The 18,682-nt window shown below is 44.5% G+C and overlaps 1 protein-coding gene across 1 annotated transcript; it reads left to right on the top strand.

Annotated features, from left to right (window-relative positions):
- Nucleotides 1-8,147: 8,147 nt before the first annotated feature.
- ZNF77 (zinc finger protein 77) lies at nt 8,148-17,430 on the top strand. Its single transcript, XM_081137134.1, has 4 exons — nt 8,148-8,323; nt 13,636-13,762; nt 14,795-14,984; nt 15,370-17,430. Exons 1-4 carry the CDS (start codon nt 8,321-8,323, stop codon nt 16,811-16,813), a joined length of 1,764 nt encoding a protein of 587 aa, XP_080993260.1. The 5' UTR covers nt 8,148-8,320; the 3' UTR covers nt 16,814-17,430.
- Nucleotides 17,431-18,682: the final 1,252 nt, after the last annotated feature.

Raw genomic sequence — 18,682 nt, 5'->3', positions numbered from 1 at the left:
TGCCACAAGAATTTTTAAAAAAATATATTTCTTTATCGATTTCAGAGAGAGGAAGCGAGAGGGAGAGAGAGAAAAATCAGTGATGAGAGAGTCATTGATTGGCTGCCTCCTGTACCCCCCCTACTGGGCAGTGCGCCCACAACCTGGGCATGTGCCCTGACCATCAGGAATGGAATGGTGATCTCTTGGATAATAGGTGGGTGCTCAACCGCTGAGCCATGCCGGCCGGGCATGCCATAAGAAATTTTTAAAAAAATATATCTTTATTGATTTCAGAGAGAGGAAGGGAGAGGGAGAGGGAGAGAGAGATAAAAACATCAATGATGAGAGAGTCATTGATCGGCTGCCTCCTGCACGCCCCCAACTGGGAATGGAGCCTGCAGCCCAGGCATGTGGCCTGACCAGGAATTGAACCCCGATCGCCTGGATCTTAGGTCAATGCTCAACTGCTGAGCCAAGCCCAGCCGGGCAGAAATTTTTTAATTTTTTATTTATTTTTTAAATACTCACCTGTGGATATTTTTCCCCATTGATTTTCAGAGAGAGTGGAGAGTGGAAGGGAGAGAGAAACATCAGTGTGAGAGAGACACATCGATTCCTTGCCTCCGGACCGGGGCCGGGGAATGGAGCCTGCAAATGAGGCACCTGTGCCCTTGGCAGGAATGGAACCTGGGGACTTTCAGTCGGCGGGGGGACGCTCTAACCACTGAGCCAAACCGGCCAGGGCGGTCATGAGAATTTTTAAAACATGCAATACCAAACTAGTCAGGGGCACTGACCTTTTTTCCCTTAGGCTGTCAAAAAAATGTCAACAGCCAACACAACAATAGCTGTCCAATGTGAATGAATCAAAATTATACCTATTTTCCTGTCAGATCTGCAAAAAATATATTTTTGGGTGTGCTGCAGAATTTTCGTAATTAGTTTATGTGTGCCAAGAGATGAAAAAGGTTGAAACTTGCTGACTTGGGCTGGCTCTGAGTTGAACTTATGGTCTTTGGTACCCTCTTCTGGTGAAACTTTTTATTACAGATTTATTGAAGTATAATTACATAACGAGGTCATCCATTTTAAGCGCAGTTTGATGATTTTTAGTACATTTGTCCAGTTGTACAACCATCACCAGAAACACGATTTTAGAAAATTCCATCGCTTCAGAAATATCCCTCTTGTCCTTTTTGAATCAGTTCTTTCCTCCCATCCCTATTTTTCTTTCTCTGTAGGTGAGCCTTTTCTAGAAATGTCATATGAATGGAATCACAAGATATGTGGCCTTCTATGCCTGACTGACTTCACTGTGAATAATTTTTTGATGTTCATGTGTGTTTTTTGCATGTGTGGGTACTACTTTTTTTAAAAAAAACATATCTTTATTGATTTCAGAGAGAGGAAAGGAGAGGAAGATAGAAACATCAGTGATGAGAGAGTCATTGACCGGCTGCCTCCTGCACGCCCCCAACTGGGGGTCGAGCCCACAACCCAGGCATGTGCCCTGACCTGTGCCCTGACCAGGAATTGAACCTCGATCTCCTGGGTCCTAAGTCGATGCTCAACCGCTGAGCCACGCCTGGCTGGGCAGTGCTTGATGCCTTTTTATTGCCAACTAGTACTTCATTGCATTCACCTTCTGATGACATTTGGATTGTTTCTAGTTTGGGGTGATCATGAATAAAGCTGTAATAAACATTTGTGTACAGCTCTGTGTATTGGAATTTGCTTTCATTTCTCTAGGTTAGATGCCTATGAGTTGAATGTTTAGGTATGGTACTGTATAATATGTCTATTTAACTTTTTCAGAAGCTCCTGGGCCGTTTCCCAAAGTGGCTGCATCATCTTCTTTTCCCACCAGCAGTGTCTCCAGGACCCCAGGTGCTCCACAGCCTCACAGTGGAATCACTTAAATTAGGGGATTCATGGTGGCAGTAACTAGGAACCTATTTTGGGGTTACTTTTAATTTTGATATTTATTTTTTTTAAGACTTTTTAATTTTTTTATTATTGATTTTTTTTAGAGAGAAGAGACACAGAGAGAAAAACACCAATTTGTTGTTCCACTTACTTATGCATTCATTGGTTGCTTCTTGTATATGCCCTGACCATATCCAGACAATGCTCTAACCAACTGAGCTATCTGGTCAAGGAAATTTTGATATAATTTCAAACTTACAGAAGCAAACCAGTTTCCCCAATGTTAATATTTTGTCCCTTTTGATTTATCATTCTCTCTCTGTGTATATATGCATGTGCACATGTAAATTATGCATGCTTTTCCCCTTAAATTTGAGAGTTAATTGCATTCTGTGCCCCTTTATCCCAAGTCATTGGGTATTTCCTCAGAATATTGAGCTAGGAGGTTTTGAGAGTGACAGGTGGCCCTTTTGTGGTCATGCTTTTTCTCCATTGAAATAGTTCTTTATATATTCTGGATACGACTTTGTCAGTATATATTTTGCAAATATGTTTTCCTTGTTGTCATTTGTTTTTTTTCACAGTGGCTTTTAAAGAGCAAATATCAACAAATTTTAATGACCCACTCGATCTTTTCTTGGTGTGTATTTGTCACATTTTCCATCCTAGCAAAGAAATCTTTGCCTAACCTAAGGTCACAAATAGTTTTTTCCTATGTTTCTTCTAGATGTTTTATAGTCTTCAAGTCTATGATTAGCTCTGAATTGACTTTTGTACACTATAGTATTATGAAATTATCAATTCTGAATAGACAGACATGTCCTGTAAGAATTTTCAATTCTCCCTAAATTGAGCCTGTTAATGCAATTTCAACCAGCTGGCCCAGCACATCCCACCTGCCACCATGCACCTGATCTTCTCCAGGTGCCTGAGATTGCAGCTCACAGCCAGAAGCTGCCCACAAAATTTTAGACCTGCCCCAGACCCAACTCATTCACCGTGGGCCAGCCCACCAGTACCACAAGCATCTTGCCTAGAAACTGGAAAAAGCTGGGGCTTGGTCCCCAGAAAGAGAGGAGTGAGAGTGGTTAGGGCAGGTTAGAGGCTTCCTGTATATGATGCCAATCAGACAGCTGTGCGGGGCTTGGGGGAGACAGCAGAAGGGACAGGCGCTTTCAGCCACTCCCATCACATTATGACATATTAAAATTATTAGATATGCTATTTATTAATATGGTTAATTTTGGTGCCTCCCAACCAGAATCTAAACAGGATGAGGGCAAGAATTTGTCTGGTCAGTGAAGAGAACAGAGTGGGGGATATCGAAGATGCTTAATGAGAATGTATTTGAGGAATCCACACGCATTTTTCCAATGCACAAAAACAAAACACCCACAAATGTGACAATATAAACTAGGTCTCCATCCAGGACAGGATATCACTACGCATTTATAAGTAAGAAAAGCCACATGTAAGAAATGCACAAAATTTGATCCCATTTTTGGAAGAAATAAGAGATTCAAGGAAGAAACATTCCAACAGTTGGAATATCGTTTTATAGGAGTGTGTTAGCATGAAGAAAGTATTGGAGGAAATAAGCGTTTATTGCTTTTGTGGGCAGTTATTGTGTATTAGGGTGACAGGCGCTTTAGACTGGCATGGTGACCACGCCCCCAGCCTCACAGCTTGTCTCTTACCATAGCCACGCCCCAGGGCGGATCCCACATCAGCCACGCCCACAGCGCCCGCTCCTGACGGGCCCTAGAATGGAGGGTCCGGGCCTTGGGCTCATTAGGGTCCCAGCTCTGCTCAGCGATTGGAGGAGGTGGCTCGCTCCGCTTTGAGACTTCACCAATCCCAAAGCCAAGACCCCCTTCAATTTCCGCTCCCGGCAGCCCGAGGACCGGAAGCGCCGGTAAAGCTGCGGAGTGGTCACTCCCCGGTCATTCGCGCCAGATAAGACGTGCAGGTTGGCACTTCTCGGAGGGTGTGCCCCTGGTGTTGGCGCGGGCACTGTCCTACGGTGGAGGATGTCCTCTGGTCCCACCAGAGGCTGGCCGCGCGAAGGCCTAGGCGCTCAGCCGGTTGATGCCTGAGACGGGGAGAACTGGTTGGCGGAGCGACCCCGGAGCCATGTTTGCGAGTTCATTTGCCACCCTGGCCAAGTGAACAGCCGGATCTCTCTGAGCTACAGCTTCCAAATCTGCAAAATGGGGTATCGCTTCCCCTCCAGTGGGCCGTGCGGGCCGGGGTGTGGCCCAGCCGCAGCTCTCTGGGGGTAGGAAAGTGGCGGCCCCGAGGACTTCGGGAGGTCTGGGATCCTCTGGCCTCTCTCCCCACCTCCCTCCAGGCCATCACAATCAAATTCTAAATATTGTCCAATATGTGTTAATATTCAGAATGTGGCTCTCTTGTCTTTTACAATTGATTGCCCAGTTGGTGACGTTGTGATGAGAGTGTGTGGCCTTTCTAATATTAATTCATCGATCTTCGTTAGGGTGTGTTACTGGGCTCAATTGCAGAGGCCGCTTGAGGTCGTCGAATAGTCAGCTCTCTTTCCTTACTAACAGAACCCCTGTTTTGTTCAGGGGAGTGATGTGCTCTGAGCGGCAGAAAACCAGGAGCACACAATAATGAACAAAAAGGTCGCCTCCTTCTCTTAATCGCATGCACTGACTGCCATGCCCCATGCATGGCAATGAGAGGTCAAGAGAAGTCTCCGAAGGCAGCGATAACCAGCATGTACTCCTCACCCTCTACCTTTTGCTGTCTCCCACCTCCCTTGCCTTTGATGCCTGCCTGGAATCCCCACCCAGTGCCTGAGCTGGAGAAGCCCCCTGTAGCCAGGAGGGTCACAACCACTAGCTGAAGAAAGGTCCAGGAACTCTAGCCAGTTTGGCTCAGTGGTTAGAGCGTCGGCCGTGGACTGAAGGGTCCTAGGTTCCATTCCGATTAAGGGCAGTACCTGGGTTGCAGGCTTGATCCCCGGCCCGGTCCGGGTGAATGTGGGAGACAACCAATTGATGTGTGTCTCTCACATCAATGTTTCTCTCTCTCCCCCTTCCACTCTCTGAAAAGCAGTGAAAAAGATATTCTCAAGTAAGGATAAAAAAGGCCCAGGAGCTTGGGTCTGCAGTAGCACACTGAGTCAGCTGCTCCACTTCTGTGTGCTTAATTTTGAGCATCTTTATGTGAGGAAGAGAACCCTGTGCTGGTTCAAGCCACTTTTTTTTTTTTTTTAACTTTTAACTTAAAAAATAGCTATAGTTTCACAGAGAGATCTTATGTACTCTTGCCCCAGCTTCCCCCAGTGGTAGTACCTTGCAGAGCTTTAGTACAATGTTAAAACCAGGAGATTGAGCCCTGGCCAGTGTGGCTCAGTTGGTTGGGCATCGTCCCAGGCACAGAAAGGTTGCTGGTTAAATTCCCAGTCAGGGCACATGCCTGGGTTTTGGACTTGATCCCTAGTAGGGGATGTGCAGGAGGCAGCTGATTGACGTTTTGCTCTCACATCGATGTTTCTCCCTCTCCCTCTCTAAAAATCAATAAACTTAAAAAACCTCAAAACCGCCAACCCCCCCCCCCAAAAAAACAAACAAAACAGGAGATCAACATTGTACAATCCAAAGGTCGTATTCAGATTTTGGCAGTTTTACATGCATGCGTGTGTGTGTGTGTGTAGAGTGTTGTGCTATTTTAGGATGTAGATTCGTGCAACTGCCACCAAAACCTGTTCATTACCACAAAAATTCCTCCTGAAGCCACTGTTTTAAGGATGCTTGAAATCTCTGATGCATGTGATATGTGGTTATTATTTTAAAGTTAAATTTTCCATGTGGGGTTGTCATGGATGTGTATTTTCTAATAGTTGGTTTAAGAGTTTTATGTAAATCCATTAGATCAAGCTCTGAGAAAACTTGAAAAATACCCTTGGTAAAAAATTTTTCACTTCTGGAACTCTCACTCAGAGACTTGTGCCCCAATCTCCCATTTTGACTGAATTTTGTAGCTTCTCCTTTAATTTTACCTTTTTTGTTTTGTTTGTTTACAGTATTTTGAGGCAAAGTTACTAGGTGCATACAGATTTAGAAATTGTATATAGATCAACATCCAGAAGTCTTTGAAAGTATACTTTTTTGTTCAACCCATTTATTCATTCATTGGTTGCTTCCTATATATGTGCCCTGACCAGAGATGGAACCTGAAACCTTGGCATATTGGGATGATGCTCTTGCCAACCGAACTACCTGGCCAGGGCAGGAAACCGTTGTTAAATTTGTTCTTTGAAACACTAATTTTATAAAAGTGATTAAAATGTTTTTGCAGATCTTAGAAAATGTTTTTATAATTATGTTCATAAGAAAAATGGTCATGATATTGGAATTTATATTTATACTCTATCCATTGCTGGAGGGTGTTTTTGAAATGAGCAGTCATAGGAGATTCTCTAGGTGTTCTGGACCAATTTAAATAGCATATTAAGAATTTTCATGTCCTTGCCCAACCGGCATGGCTCAGCGGTTGAGCATCAACCTATGAGGTTCGATTCCCAGTCAGGGCACATGCCTGGGTTTCGGGCTCAGTCCCCAGCAGGGGGCGTGCAGGAGGCAGCCCATGGATGACTCTCATCATTGATGTTTCTCTCTCTCTCCCTTTCCCTTCCTCTCTCTGAAATCAACAGACATTATGTTTTTAAAAATATTTTTCAGGTCCAACCCAAATTATTGAAGCTTTTTAAGTTTTTTCTTAAACAGGTTAAAATAGGAATGCAATTACCTTAGGAATAGCACAGCCTTTTATATTTCAAAATTCTGTAGAGACGCTTAGTAAGGGATCTAAAAGACATTTCTTTGCAGTGTGAAAAGCACGCCTGACAATTCCAACATCTCACACAAGTGGCTGTGCTGAAACGTTCTGCGTGCAGTTTCGGGACACAGAGTCCCATTTCCCATGGGGGCAAAGGACCCTGGGCCCCGGGTTGCTGACCTTGGGGTTGCGGGGGAAGTAGGGGGTCTCCCTTGTCAAAGGTCAAAAATCAAACCGGAACACGGCCCTCCCTTGCTGGAGGTGACGCCCCTATTGTTTTTGTTCTTAAAAACGGGACACAGACCAATGGTAACTTTGTCGCCGGATGACCCTTGATCCCGCAGGTCCCCAGGCCCTCCTGTTCTGACCGGGTTCGGGACCAGGGGCGCTCCACAGAGAGACTGAGTCAGGACTTATGGTCCACGTGTAGGACTCGATGGGGGGCACGGAGCCGGGGCAGGGGCTGGACTGTCCAGTCAGAGTCATCGAGAAGAGCGCCTGGAATCCTAGTCCAGTGAGGCGCGGGGGCAGGTTTCAGAGACGCCCTGTTGGGGTGAGGGCCTCGGAGCGTCGTCGAATTAGGGCCGGAGGCGGGAGCGGGCCGCGTGGCTGTGGCTCGCTCTGACCTGCGTGGCCCGGGAGAGGACGCCTAGGAACCATGTTGGGATGCTACTGGGAGGCGGCGAGCGCTTGGGGCCGGCCGGAGCCGAGACCCCGAGGGCGGGTCTGAACCCTCATAATCGGCTGGAAGCGGCTGCGGGCCTGGGTTCCCGCGCACCAGCCCCAACCTCGGGGTCCCGAACCGAGTCTCCTTCCTCCGCCACGGAGTGGGGTCCTGTCGCCCCCCCCTCCCCCCGCCCCCGGGAGGTCCCACGAGTCCCAACGGGAGCATCTGCCCTCTGCCATGGGGTGAGGTCCCAGCGTCCTATCCTGCTGCGACGGGGGGGGGGGGTACGGGTTCTGATAGGAGTGTTCACCCTCGGCCTAGGGGTAGGGTCCTGGCGTCCAGGAGCACGACAAGGTGGTTCACCCGAGCTGCGGACAGACAGACGCTGGTCGGCCCGGGGAGGAGCGGCGTCGGCTCGCAGCCCAAGTCTTGCGCGGAGAGCGCGGCTCAGCGGGGCCGGGCTAAAGCCGAGCACAGGTCCTTCCGCCGGGGTCGCCCGTGCGACCACCGCCCGTTTCTCAGGCTCCCTGCGACTCGGACTGTGCCCAATGAGCGAAGACAGAGACGCGACCCAGAGCAAAATCGGGGGCACAGGGGCGGGGTCGAGGAACTGCCCAATCAAGGCGGGAAGGGGGGGGGGTGTCTCAAAAATTGCCCAATCATGGCCTGGTGGCGTGACGGAGTTATGCCCAATTAGAATCCTTAGAAAGGGACAGCCTGGAGTTCCGCCCAATCACGCGTGGGTGCCTGCAGCGCTCGTCCAATCGGGGGGGGGGGGACCGTGAATTCACCGCCGGAGGCGGGCGCTCGCCTCCTGCGTTGCGGCCTCGGTCCCGCGGGGGCGCCCTCGCGGGTGTGCGCCTTCGGGCCCCGACGTCCCGTCGTGTGTCGGAGCCGCGGTGAGGGAGACGCCCTCAGGGCCGCGAGCACCGCCCCGAGATGGTGAGTGCGCCCAGCGGGCCGAGACCGGGATGCGCTGGAAGCGGCATGTGCCCCCCACTCCCCCAATCCTTCCGAGTCTCCTCTCTCGGTTGCGGGGTGGGCCCCGGCGTCTTGTCCCAGCTCCGAGTCTTTGCCCGAGCTGGAGGACTGAGGAAGGACCAGACGACAGCCTGGGGCTGGTCAGGGGCTGGGGGCGGGGTGGCCGCGGGGTGGGAGGACCGGATCTGGACCTGACAGATAATGTCAAATCGGACTTGGTTCATAGACCTGTGCAGTAGGGACAAGGCTTGGATTTCAGAGCTGTGCCCGCGCCTCAGTCAGAAACGAGCTTTCCTTTTCTAATAAAAGAGAGGACATTTACTGTATCTGAGACATTTACTGTATCTGAGGGTGCGCAGGAAGGCGGTGTGACAGCAACCGGCCTCCCTGTGGTCGGCGCATTCTCAGCTCAGGTCAGCGGGGCCTTGTCTACATCTCAGAGCTTGTTCAGACGGGGTGGGGACAATGCCTGGGCCTGTCAGGAGGACAGAAGGCTAGTGAAGCTTGGATAAAAGATGGGAAATTGGGATCACTTGGTCAAGTCTGTGAAATTTGAAAAATCCAAGCTTTTGTAAAGAGAGACTTTCATTCAAAAGAATTACTGCACAGGGTGAGAAGGGACCTGCACTGGAGGCAAGGGCTGTGCTGTAGGGAAAACTCTCCGACCATACCATCTGCAAATGTCTCAAGAGTTGGGCTTTCCGAGTTTTGCTTTTTTGAGAGGAACCAACAAAAGTAGGAAGGACCAGGTGTGGTTGGGATGGCAGGTCCCTGAGGCCAGTGTGTTCTCAGGAGGGGTGTCTCTGGGCTAAGGCTGAGTACAGGCCTAAGTTTAGGGGTTTGGGGTTAGGAGAGAAGATGAACCAAGGTCTGGCCAACAGCATTTGTTCTGCTTGGAGGACCAGTACAGCCAGTCATTTAGGACCCAGAGAACGGGGATGTGGGGTGTCTGCCTCTGGCTTTGTCATAGGTAAACATAGGAGACATCTGAGTCTTATCTAAGTCAGTGGTTCTTGCAATGTGCACTTTTCCAGAACAAATGGTTGGGGTGGTTCCTTTCGCCTTACATGGTTGTTTCCAGGAGAACAGGGTGAGGAAGGATTGATTCCCCTGACACCTGTGAGCAGCCTCTTTGGTGTCCAGCTCAGCACTAAGAGCTTTCCCTTATTCCCGCCTCAGGCTTGAGCGTATGTAAAATGACTGAATTCCTTTTGCCTCGTTTCTTCATGTTAGTGAGGGTAGTTAAGTGTCTCAGGTCTTTGTCTGTCCTGCTGACTCGTTATTCCCCCACTTAACCAGAGATGCCTCTGAGGAAAAGTGTCTCAGATACAGTAAATGTCCTCTCTTTTATTAGAATTGTGGGGAAGATGCACAGTTTCACACCTTCATGCAAGGTTGGTGGAGATATGGATTAAAAAGATTCATAAAAATCATAGTGACTCTTCCATTTAGGGTGCAGAGTTTGTGGCACTGTTTGATCCTGTCCCACTTCCTATTAATAGCTGATGTCAAAGATGAATGCAAATTTTGTGAATTGTGACTGGTGATGCTTGGTTTGGCATCATCCACAGAGGTGCTAGAGTTAAGTGTGATTTGTGCAAACTGAGTAAGACTGTGGAGGTCAGAATTAGGAAATGAACCTTTGGATTTTACTGCTGGAGGGAAATCGATGAATTTGGGAGTTAATTTGAGTCAGAACTTAACGCTTACCTCCTTGGTGAGTGTTGAGGCCCTGTTCCCACAGTGAGGAGGGAGAGCAGGGTGTGTGGAAGGGAGAGAGAGAGAAACATCAATATGAGACACATCATTGGTTGCCTCCCACTTGTACCCTGACCCGGCTGGGGATTGAACCCGGGACCCTTCAGTCTGTGGGCTGAAGCTCTAACCACTGAGCAAACGGGCTAGGGCAAGCCTGGTAATGTTTTCAAGATTTATTGATTTTTGTGGTTTATTGATATTTGTGCCATGGATCAGTGCTGTATTTAGTTATTTTTTCATCCTTACCCAAGGATATGGTCTGACTGATTTTTTTCTTTGTTTGTTTGAGGTAGTTTATTTTTATTTTTTATTCTATTTTTTTTAATCTTATTTTTGTTTAAAATATTACAGATGTCCCTTTTTCTCCCCAATGACCCATTCCACCCCGTCCCATCCCCCTCCCCAGACCCCCTCCCCACCATTGTCCATGTCCTTGGGTTGTGTATATATGCATATAAATTCTTTGGTTACTCTCTCCCCCTCCACCCATCTGCTCTCCTCCATCCCTCTGACATTTGTCAGTCTCATCTATGCTTCCATGTCACTGAATCTATTCTGTTCATCACTTTATTAAGTTCTTTAGATTCCACATATAAGCGAGATCATGTGATGTTTGTCTTTCTCTGCCTGGCTTATTTCACTTAGCATAATTTTCTCCAGGTCCATCCATACTGTCCCAAAGGGTATGAGATCCTTCTTCTTTACAGCTGCATAGTATTCCATGGTGTAAATGTCCCACAGCTGTTTTATCCACTCATCTACTGATGGGCACTTGGGCTATTTCCAGATCTTAGCTATTGTAAACTCTGATTGATTTTTAGAGAGAGAGGAGGGGGGGGGAAGAGAGGCAGAAACATGGATGTGAGAGAGATACATTGATTGGTTGCCTCCCACACTAGCCCCAACAGGGGACAGGGATCCAACCTACAACCCAGGTATGGACCCTTGAACGGGGAATTGAACCTGTGACCCTTTGGTGCATGGGCCGATGCTTTAACCACTGAACTACACCAGCCATGGCTAACTTTTAAGTATAAAAATACAGTCTAACTTAACGATAAAAAGTATAGTTGTTAGGTGAAATTTTTCCCATTACTTAACATGACCAATGCCATCATTATGAAGTTAGCTGAGCACCAGTTCACCTTTGGATGAGTGAGTTTTTATCACCTGAAAGTAATGTTCTTGCATTGACAAGTGGGTCCATTAAGTTATTTACTTCTTTGGATTATACAGCTTTTAACAAGCACATGGCAGATGACTATAAGTCACCTATGTTAGCACCTACCTCTTCGCTATATACAAGGTGTTCCCCCAAAGTGTATACTCACTTTGAATGCTTATAAAATTAGTATTTGTTAACATACAGTTCATTTTCAAAATTTAAAAGTATCTATAGAAATGAATAATTTTCTTTGTCAATGCCTGTTTTCAAACTGATTACTGTTCTGATCCAGGCACTGCTGATAACTGGAAGCAATGGAATTGCAAACATCAAGAATCATTTCGTTTGGTATTTGTGTGCCCTCAATTTGTTGACTGTTGCCAGTTTTGTACCGTAAACTTTATCTTTTATGTATCCCCATTAAAAAAAAAATCTAGTGGCACTTTAGGATAAATTTTCTTTGTTCAAAGCTTAGTCTGGCTTCACTCATTATTTCAGAGCAGTTAAATCTGAAAACGAGTGAAAATTAAGTGAGCTATCAGAGTTAGAGTGTGTACACATTTTTTTGGGACACCCTATATATATATCACACCTGCATCCTCTTCCTGCTGCAGGGATAAATTGTCTTGCTGCTGCCAACGACTCTGCTTCTGTCTGTAAGTTTCCTTAATAAACTCTTTGTTTAATGCTGGAGTTGTCAGCCTCTTTCCTTGGTCTTGTGGCACATAGGTAATACATAATGCAGTGACATAATCCTTTATTATCATTATCAAGTAATATGTATATTATTGTATGTGCTATATGTTTATATGACTGGTGGCACAGTAAATTTGTTTACAGCAGCATCACTGCAAACACATGAGTAATGCGTCGTGCTACGATGATGGCAAAAATAGGAATTTTCCAGCTCCATTATAATCTTATGGGACCATTTTCATATATGCAGTCCATCCTTGACTGAAATGTTATTTGGCACATGACTGCACTGGTTTTGTGTTGATGTTAGTTTTGCTTCTCTTGGTTGTGTAGACACATAGGAGTGGAATTGCTGTGTTTTGTGGTAACCATGTTCATCATTTTGAGGATCTGCCAGGCTGTCTTCCAAAGTGGCTTCACAACTTTACTTCTCACAAGCTATATATGAGGGTTCTGACTTTCTCACATCTTCACCAGCGCTTGTCTGTCTGTCTTTATAGCCATTCTAGTAGTGTGAACAGATATCTGCTTTAGTTTTGACTTGCATTTTCCTGATGACAATGTCTAGAATCTTTTATGTGCTTATTGCCATATGAATTTCTCCTTTAGAGAAATATCTACTCACATTCTTTGCCCATTATTTAATTCTATTATTTATCTTTATCTTGTTGCCTTTTAAAAAAATTGTGGTCCTATGAGTTTTTCATATGTATTTATGTGTTGTGTCAGGTATGTGATTAGCAAATCCCAGTTGCAACCCTAGTTGAAGTAGTATTGCCTTTTCTATACCTGATGTAGTTGTGGTTTTTTGTTTGTTTTTTTGAGATTTTGAGAACATATTTTTTTTAAATCTCAATTCTTAAAATAATTGTTTGCTTTTTATTTTATTGGTGTGATGTCATCCAATATTGCTCTAAAATACACATTAGGTAGTTTTTTTCTCTGTGTTAAAGTGACCTTTGACTCTATTACCATTAGATCCCTCAGCGATCCTCTTTGTGGGACCATTTTTTCTCAATTTCTGGGCACTCAGTTGTTTATTTGTAAGGCCCTGTTGATTTGAAAATTTCTTCAGGAACCAGGTTCCCCTCTTACCCAACAGGTGTACCAGGCCCCAGGCTTGGTCTGCACCTATGCCCATCACCTCATCGTGGGAGGGGTTGTGTCTCTGCCTCTGTCAGATATGAGGGGACTAGACCAGGCTGCAGAACACTGTTGACTTCCAAGGTGAGAGCCGCTTAGATCAAGCAGCACTGGAAATCTCAGTGTTCATGAGTTTGACATTCTGGTTCCAGGTCTTGGAGCTGACAAATAACTTTTGAGCAAGCCAAGTATTCAATCCCACATTATCTGAATGATGATTTCATTTTCAGTCTTTAACATACTCAGAATCTGCTATGTCTCAGTAAAAGCCATTCTTTATAATTACGTGTGTATAAGTTTATATCACTTGTTCTTGTACTTTGCTTCAAGGTTCCAAGTACACTCAAGTACACTGAGTGTACTGCATTTGATTTGCTTGCTTATTGTCATTTCCCAAAAAAGCATGAGCTCAGGAGTCCTAGGAATCGAGTTCCGTTCTGGCCTCCCCCATCCTCCTGCACATGTTGGTGAAGAGGTGCCTTATTGAAATAGAATATGTGGGATGTTTCAGGACACGGTGGTCTTTGCGGATGTGGCTGTGTACTTCACTCAGGAAGAGTGGGCTTTGCTGGATGGTGCTCAGCGGAAGCTCTACAGAGAAGTGATGTTGGAGACCTTCAGGAACCTGGCCTCAGTGGGTAAGGATGGCTTTATCCCTTACTTAGTCTCTTAGGGAAAAAGTATTTCTTACAATTGTTCTTTTTTATTGGGTCCAACGAAGGGCAGTATGTTGAAAAAAAGACAGATGCAATCCAAGCCTTCATGGAACCTAACCAGAGTCAAATATCTTTTCATGATTAAAAAGTTTTATATATTAAATTGACTTTTTATTTCTCTTGAACAAAAGTCTGACGCTCCCTTACATTTATAAGTGTGAGCATAGTCTCAGGTCCACTGTGGGGCAGTGAGAACAGCTTTATGGTTTTCACCCTTGAGACAGTTACACTGTGATTAATACATATTTGACATACAATCCACACTATACATTATCACTGGCTATGACGCCCAAGTATGGGCCCTTCTCATAGATTGTTTGTTGCCCTCCACCCTCCATCATGAGCATCTTTTCTCCAAGTGCAGGGCATCAGCTGAACACACCATCTATTTCCTAATGGCAACTGGGGACTGTAAATAAAGGCTTCATCTAGGGCCTCTGTATCTGAGAACTCCAGAGAACAAACACCCTCAGGAGGAATAGATTCTGGATAAGAGACTGATATTTGGACAAATCCATTAGAAACATGACTCAATCTGTGTTTGAGAAGAGTGACATTTTACATTTACCTGGCATTCCTGTTGGATTTTTTATGCATCTTCACTCACTTGGGAAGGCTTTCTGTATCTCCTCTTATAAAGGGAGTATTTGTGTGCATGCATTTTGCCCTGTTCCTCCCTACTTTGCATTTTTTATAATATTTATCTTTATTTGGTCTTTATCATTTTTATAGTATTTCTTAGTGATCAGAAAGCCATTTTGACTTACTTTTTCTATTATTGCCAAAGTCCCAAATAGCAAAGGTCCTTAGAGTTTTTCTTTGCTTACACTTTTGTTCTTCCTTATAAAATTTGCTTACATCTTTGGATCAGTATATGAAAATAAATCCATACATTGTTCTTTTTTTTATGTCAACATTTCTTTCCCAGGAGATTTAATTGAATTATGCTATCAGTTGTTACAGATTGTTTCACTCAAGTTAAAACCCGTGCATCATGTCCTGGGCAGGATACTTTGGAGAATGAAATATCCAGTGAAGGGAAAATACTAAGATTCACAAGAAATGATTCCTGGTCTGTTTTTAGAGACAACTGTACAGTTTATAACATTGCAGATCAGCACCAACCCCAAGAGAGGCATTTGAGGTGAGTGGCACAGGGGAACAAGAAATCTCAGCAGAGTGTTAGACCAACTTGAAATTAAAGAAAAAGTACCAACCTAGCTAATCAATAGTGTACTCAGAGAATTTTCATGAGACACTATTTTCATTAATGTGATGTAGATATTGAATATCTGAAACAGAATTTAGATGGAAACAATGATCAGGAAACCCCTGGATGGCCCTATTTTAGCTCAGCTAGAGCAATAAGCTTGTTTCATGATGGAACAATGCAGGCAGTGCCAAAAACATACGCATGCATTGAAAATGGTAAATATGTGGTCAAAATAATCATTAGCATCAACACTAATCATTAATAAAGAAATAGCATGATCATTAATCACTAATAGTGTGCTTCTTGTTTTGAACAGAAGTCATTTTGTGGAGAATCTCTGTGAAACTAATGAAGGTATTCAATGTGGAGACACCCTGAACCGGATCACAGATCTTCCTGTGCATGAGAGACATCTGACTGGAGTTAAACACTATGAATGCACTAAGTGTGGAAAAGTCTTCACAGACTGTTCTTTCCTTAACAATCAGCAAAAATCTCTCACTGGACACAAGCCTCATCAATGTGAGGAATGTGGACAAGTCTGCAGGTGTGTCTCGTGCCTAAGTTCTCAGGTGGAAATGGACCTTGTGGAGAAACCCTATCAACGTCAGGATACTGGGAGGGCATCTAAGAGATATGTGAAGAGTCTCAGTAATAAAAATTCTATTGAGTGTAAGAAATGTGGAAAAGCTTTCACTTGCCACTCATCCTTTCGGGGACATGTGAGAGGTCAGTGTGGACAGAAAATCCACGTGTGCAAAGTATGTGGGAAAGCCTTTATGTATTACTTTTACCTTACAAGACATGTGAGAACTCACACTGGAGAGAAATCCTATGAGTGTAAGGCATGTGGGAAAGCTTTCGGTAGTCTGAAATACTTTAGAAGACATGTGAGAACACACAGTGGAGTGAAACCCTATGTATGTAAGGAGTGTGGGAAGGTCTACAGGTATCTCACAAATCTGCAAGAACATGAAAGAACACACAGTGGGGAGAGACCCTATGTATGTCAGCACTGTGGGAAAACCTTTAGTCGTCACTCGTCCCTTCGAGGGCATGTGAGAACACACAGTGGAGTGAAACCCTATGAATGTCAGCAATGTGGGAAAGCTTTCAGGTTTCCTGCAAACCTTCAAGTACATGTGAGGACACACACAGGGGAGAGACCCTGTGAATGTCAGCACTGTGGGAAAGCATTTAGATATGCTGCATCCCTACGAGTACATGTGAGGACACACACTGGGGAAAGACCCTATGAATGTCAGCAGTGTGGGAAAGCCTTCACTAGTCACTCTTACCTTCAAAAACATGTGAGAACACATAGTGGGGAGAAATCCTATGAATGTAAGGAGTGTGGGAAAGCTTTTAGGCAACTTCAACATTTTCAAGGTCACATGAGAATACACAGTGGAGTGAAACCCTATGAATGTAAAGAATGTGGGAAATCCTACAGTTTTCTCTCATCCCTTCGAATACATGTGAGAATGCACAGTGGGGAGAGACCCTTTGAGTGTCAGCAATGTGGGAAAGCCTTTAGTCGTCTCTGCTCCCTTCAAGGGCATATGAGATCACACACTGGGGTGAAACCCTATGAATGTAAGGAGTGTGGGAAAACCTTCAGGTATCCTGACAACCTGCGAGTACATGTGAGGACACATACTGGGGAGAAACCTGATGAATGTCAGCACTGTGGGAAAGCATTCAGGTATCCCACATCCCTGCGAAAACATGTGAGAACACACAGTGAAAAGAATACCTGAATGTCAGCAATGTGGGAAAGCCTTCACGTATCTTGAATATCTACAGCATATGTGAGGACACACGATGGACAGAAACTCTGAACACAAGGACTGTGGGATGCCTTCATTCTTCTTTAAAATTTTGTTTTAAATGAGAGCAAACACTGGAGAGAAACTGGATGGAAAGAATGTGGAAAAGCCATCAGATGTAGCATTTCACTTATTTTGTACATGAAAACTCAGAGCTGGACTGAAATCTTTTAATTATTATAAATATGGTATTGCCTTTGTAAATAGTTCATCCTTAACAATGATTTCCAGTGTTTAATTTCTTTTTCTTTTAATGTATCTTTATTGACTTCAGAGAGAGGACAGGAGAGGGAGAGAGAGAGATAGAAGCATCAATGATGAGAGAGTCATTGAGTGGCTGCCTCCTGCATGCCCCCAACTGGAAATTGAGCCCGCAACCCAGGCATGTGCCCTGACTGGGAATTGAACCCTGATCGCCTGGATCCTAGGTTGATGCTCAACCGCTGAGCCATGCCCAGCCAGGCCAGTGTATTAATTGCTGGTTCATGTTGTTGATATGAAAACTTGAGATAATAAATATTTCTCTATGTTCCTTCATTTGTACTACACATATTTTATTATCTTGGATTTTAAATAATTGTATAGTTGTATAAAACTTGTTCATTTCCATTACAGTTACATTGGACATAGGGGTATTAAGTGGTTTTTGTTGTTGTTTTTTTCATAATTGAGTGATTTTTGTGTCAAATTTACAGTTGGGGAAACCAAGGCTCAGAGAGACAGTGACTTGCCAAATATCATACAACAGTTAAGAGTTGCTAGGGCTTCTCTTTTTTTGTTTTTTATCCTTACTTGAGATTTTTTTCCATTGCTTTTCATAGAGATTGGAAGGGAGAGAGGAACATCAATGTGAGAGAGACAGATCAATTGATTGCCTCCCACACATGCCCTGACCAGGGCCAGGGATTGAGCCTGCAACTGAGGTACATGCCCTTGGCCAGAATTGAACCTGGGACCCTTCAGTCTGCAGGCCAATGCTCTAGCCATTGAGCCAAACCAGTTCAGGCTTTTTTTTTTTTTTTTTTAATGGCAAACTTTATTTGTAAATTCTGAGTGGTAAACATCTCTCTTTTATATTTTTCTTTTTACATTCAATATTATTTTGTATTAGTTTCAGGTTTAACAACAGTGGTTAGATTAAGTGTTTGTTTTTATTTTTTATATTTTTAATGTGAAATAATTTTAGATGAAAAGTGTTTTGATTCCTATTTTCCATTATGTTCCTACTATGTGACCATGATATGAGACCTCTGTTGTTTAAATTTGTTCTCTGGTCCACTGCTGCAGATACTGGAGTTTCTTGACTTGATATCTACCCTTCCTTATTATTGAAACTTGTATCTTTCACATTTGCTGCTAATGGATACCACATCTGTGTTCCTCACAGAAGTCAGTAACTGTGGCAAGATTGCCTCTAATTATGTTCATAATTTGACCTTTGCTCAGCATCCTTGATCTTAATTGGAAATTGGACATGATGCCTCGAGTTACAAAAAGAGACCTCATGGTGTGATAAGAAAGCTGGTGTCTAGATGATTGCATGTATTGTGTTGTCAGCGGGTAAGGTGGGAAGCTATATCCCATCTTCCTTCTGTTTGGGTCATGAGAAGAGGAAGATGCATGATGTTTGGAAATGAAGAAGACATGGCTCTCAGATCTTCTCTACTGTCAGGAGACAGAGATGTGGGAACCTAGTGGACACATGCTTCTGACTTCTGGCTTTGCTCATCTGGAACAGCCCCAACCAAACACATGATTGATGTTTGTTTTCTCCTAGGCGACAGATTCCACAGACATTTC

The sequence above is a fragment of the Miniopterus schreibersii genome, assembly GCF_964146895.1.
Source record: "Miniopterus schreibersii genome assembly, chromosome: 4".
NCBI classification, from domain to species: domain Eukaryota; kingdom Metazoa; phylum Chordata; class Mammalia; order Chiroptera; family Miniopteridae; genus Miniopterus; species Miniopterus schreibersii.
This window is presented reverse-complemented; position numbering and strand designations above follow the sequence as displayed.

Coding starts and splice junctions, on each gene's coding strand:
- ZNF77 (XM_081137134.1), top strand. Junction 13,763..14,794: donor CAGGAACCTGGCCTCAGTGG/GTAAGGATGGCT, acceptor TTATGCTATCAG/TTGTTACAGATTGTTTCACT. Junction 14,985..15,369: donor CCCCAAGAGAGGCATTTGAG/GTGAGTGGCACA, acceptor TGTTTTGAACAG/AAGTCATTTTGTGGAGAATC.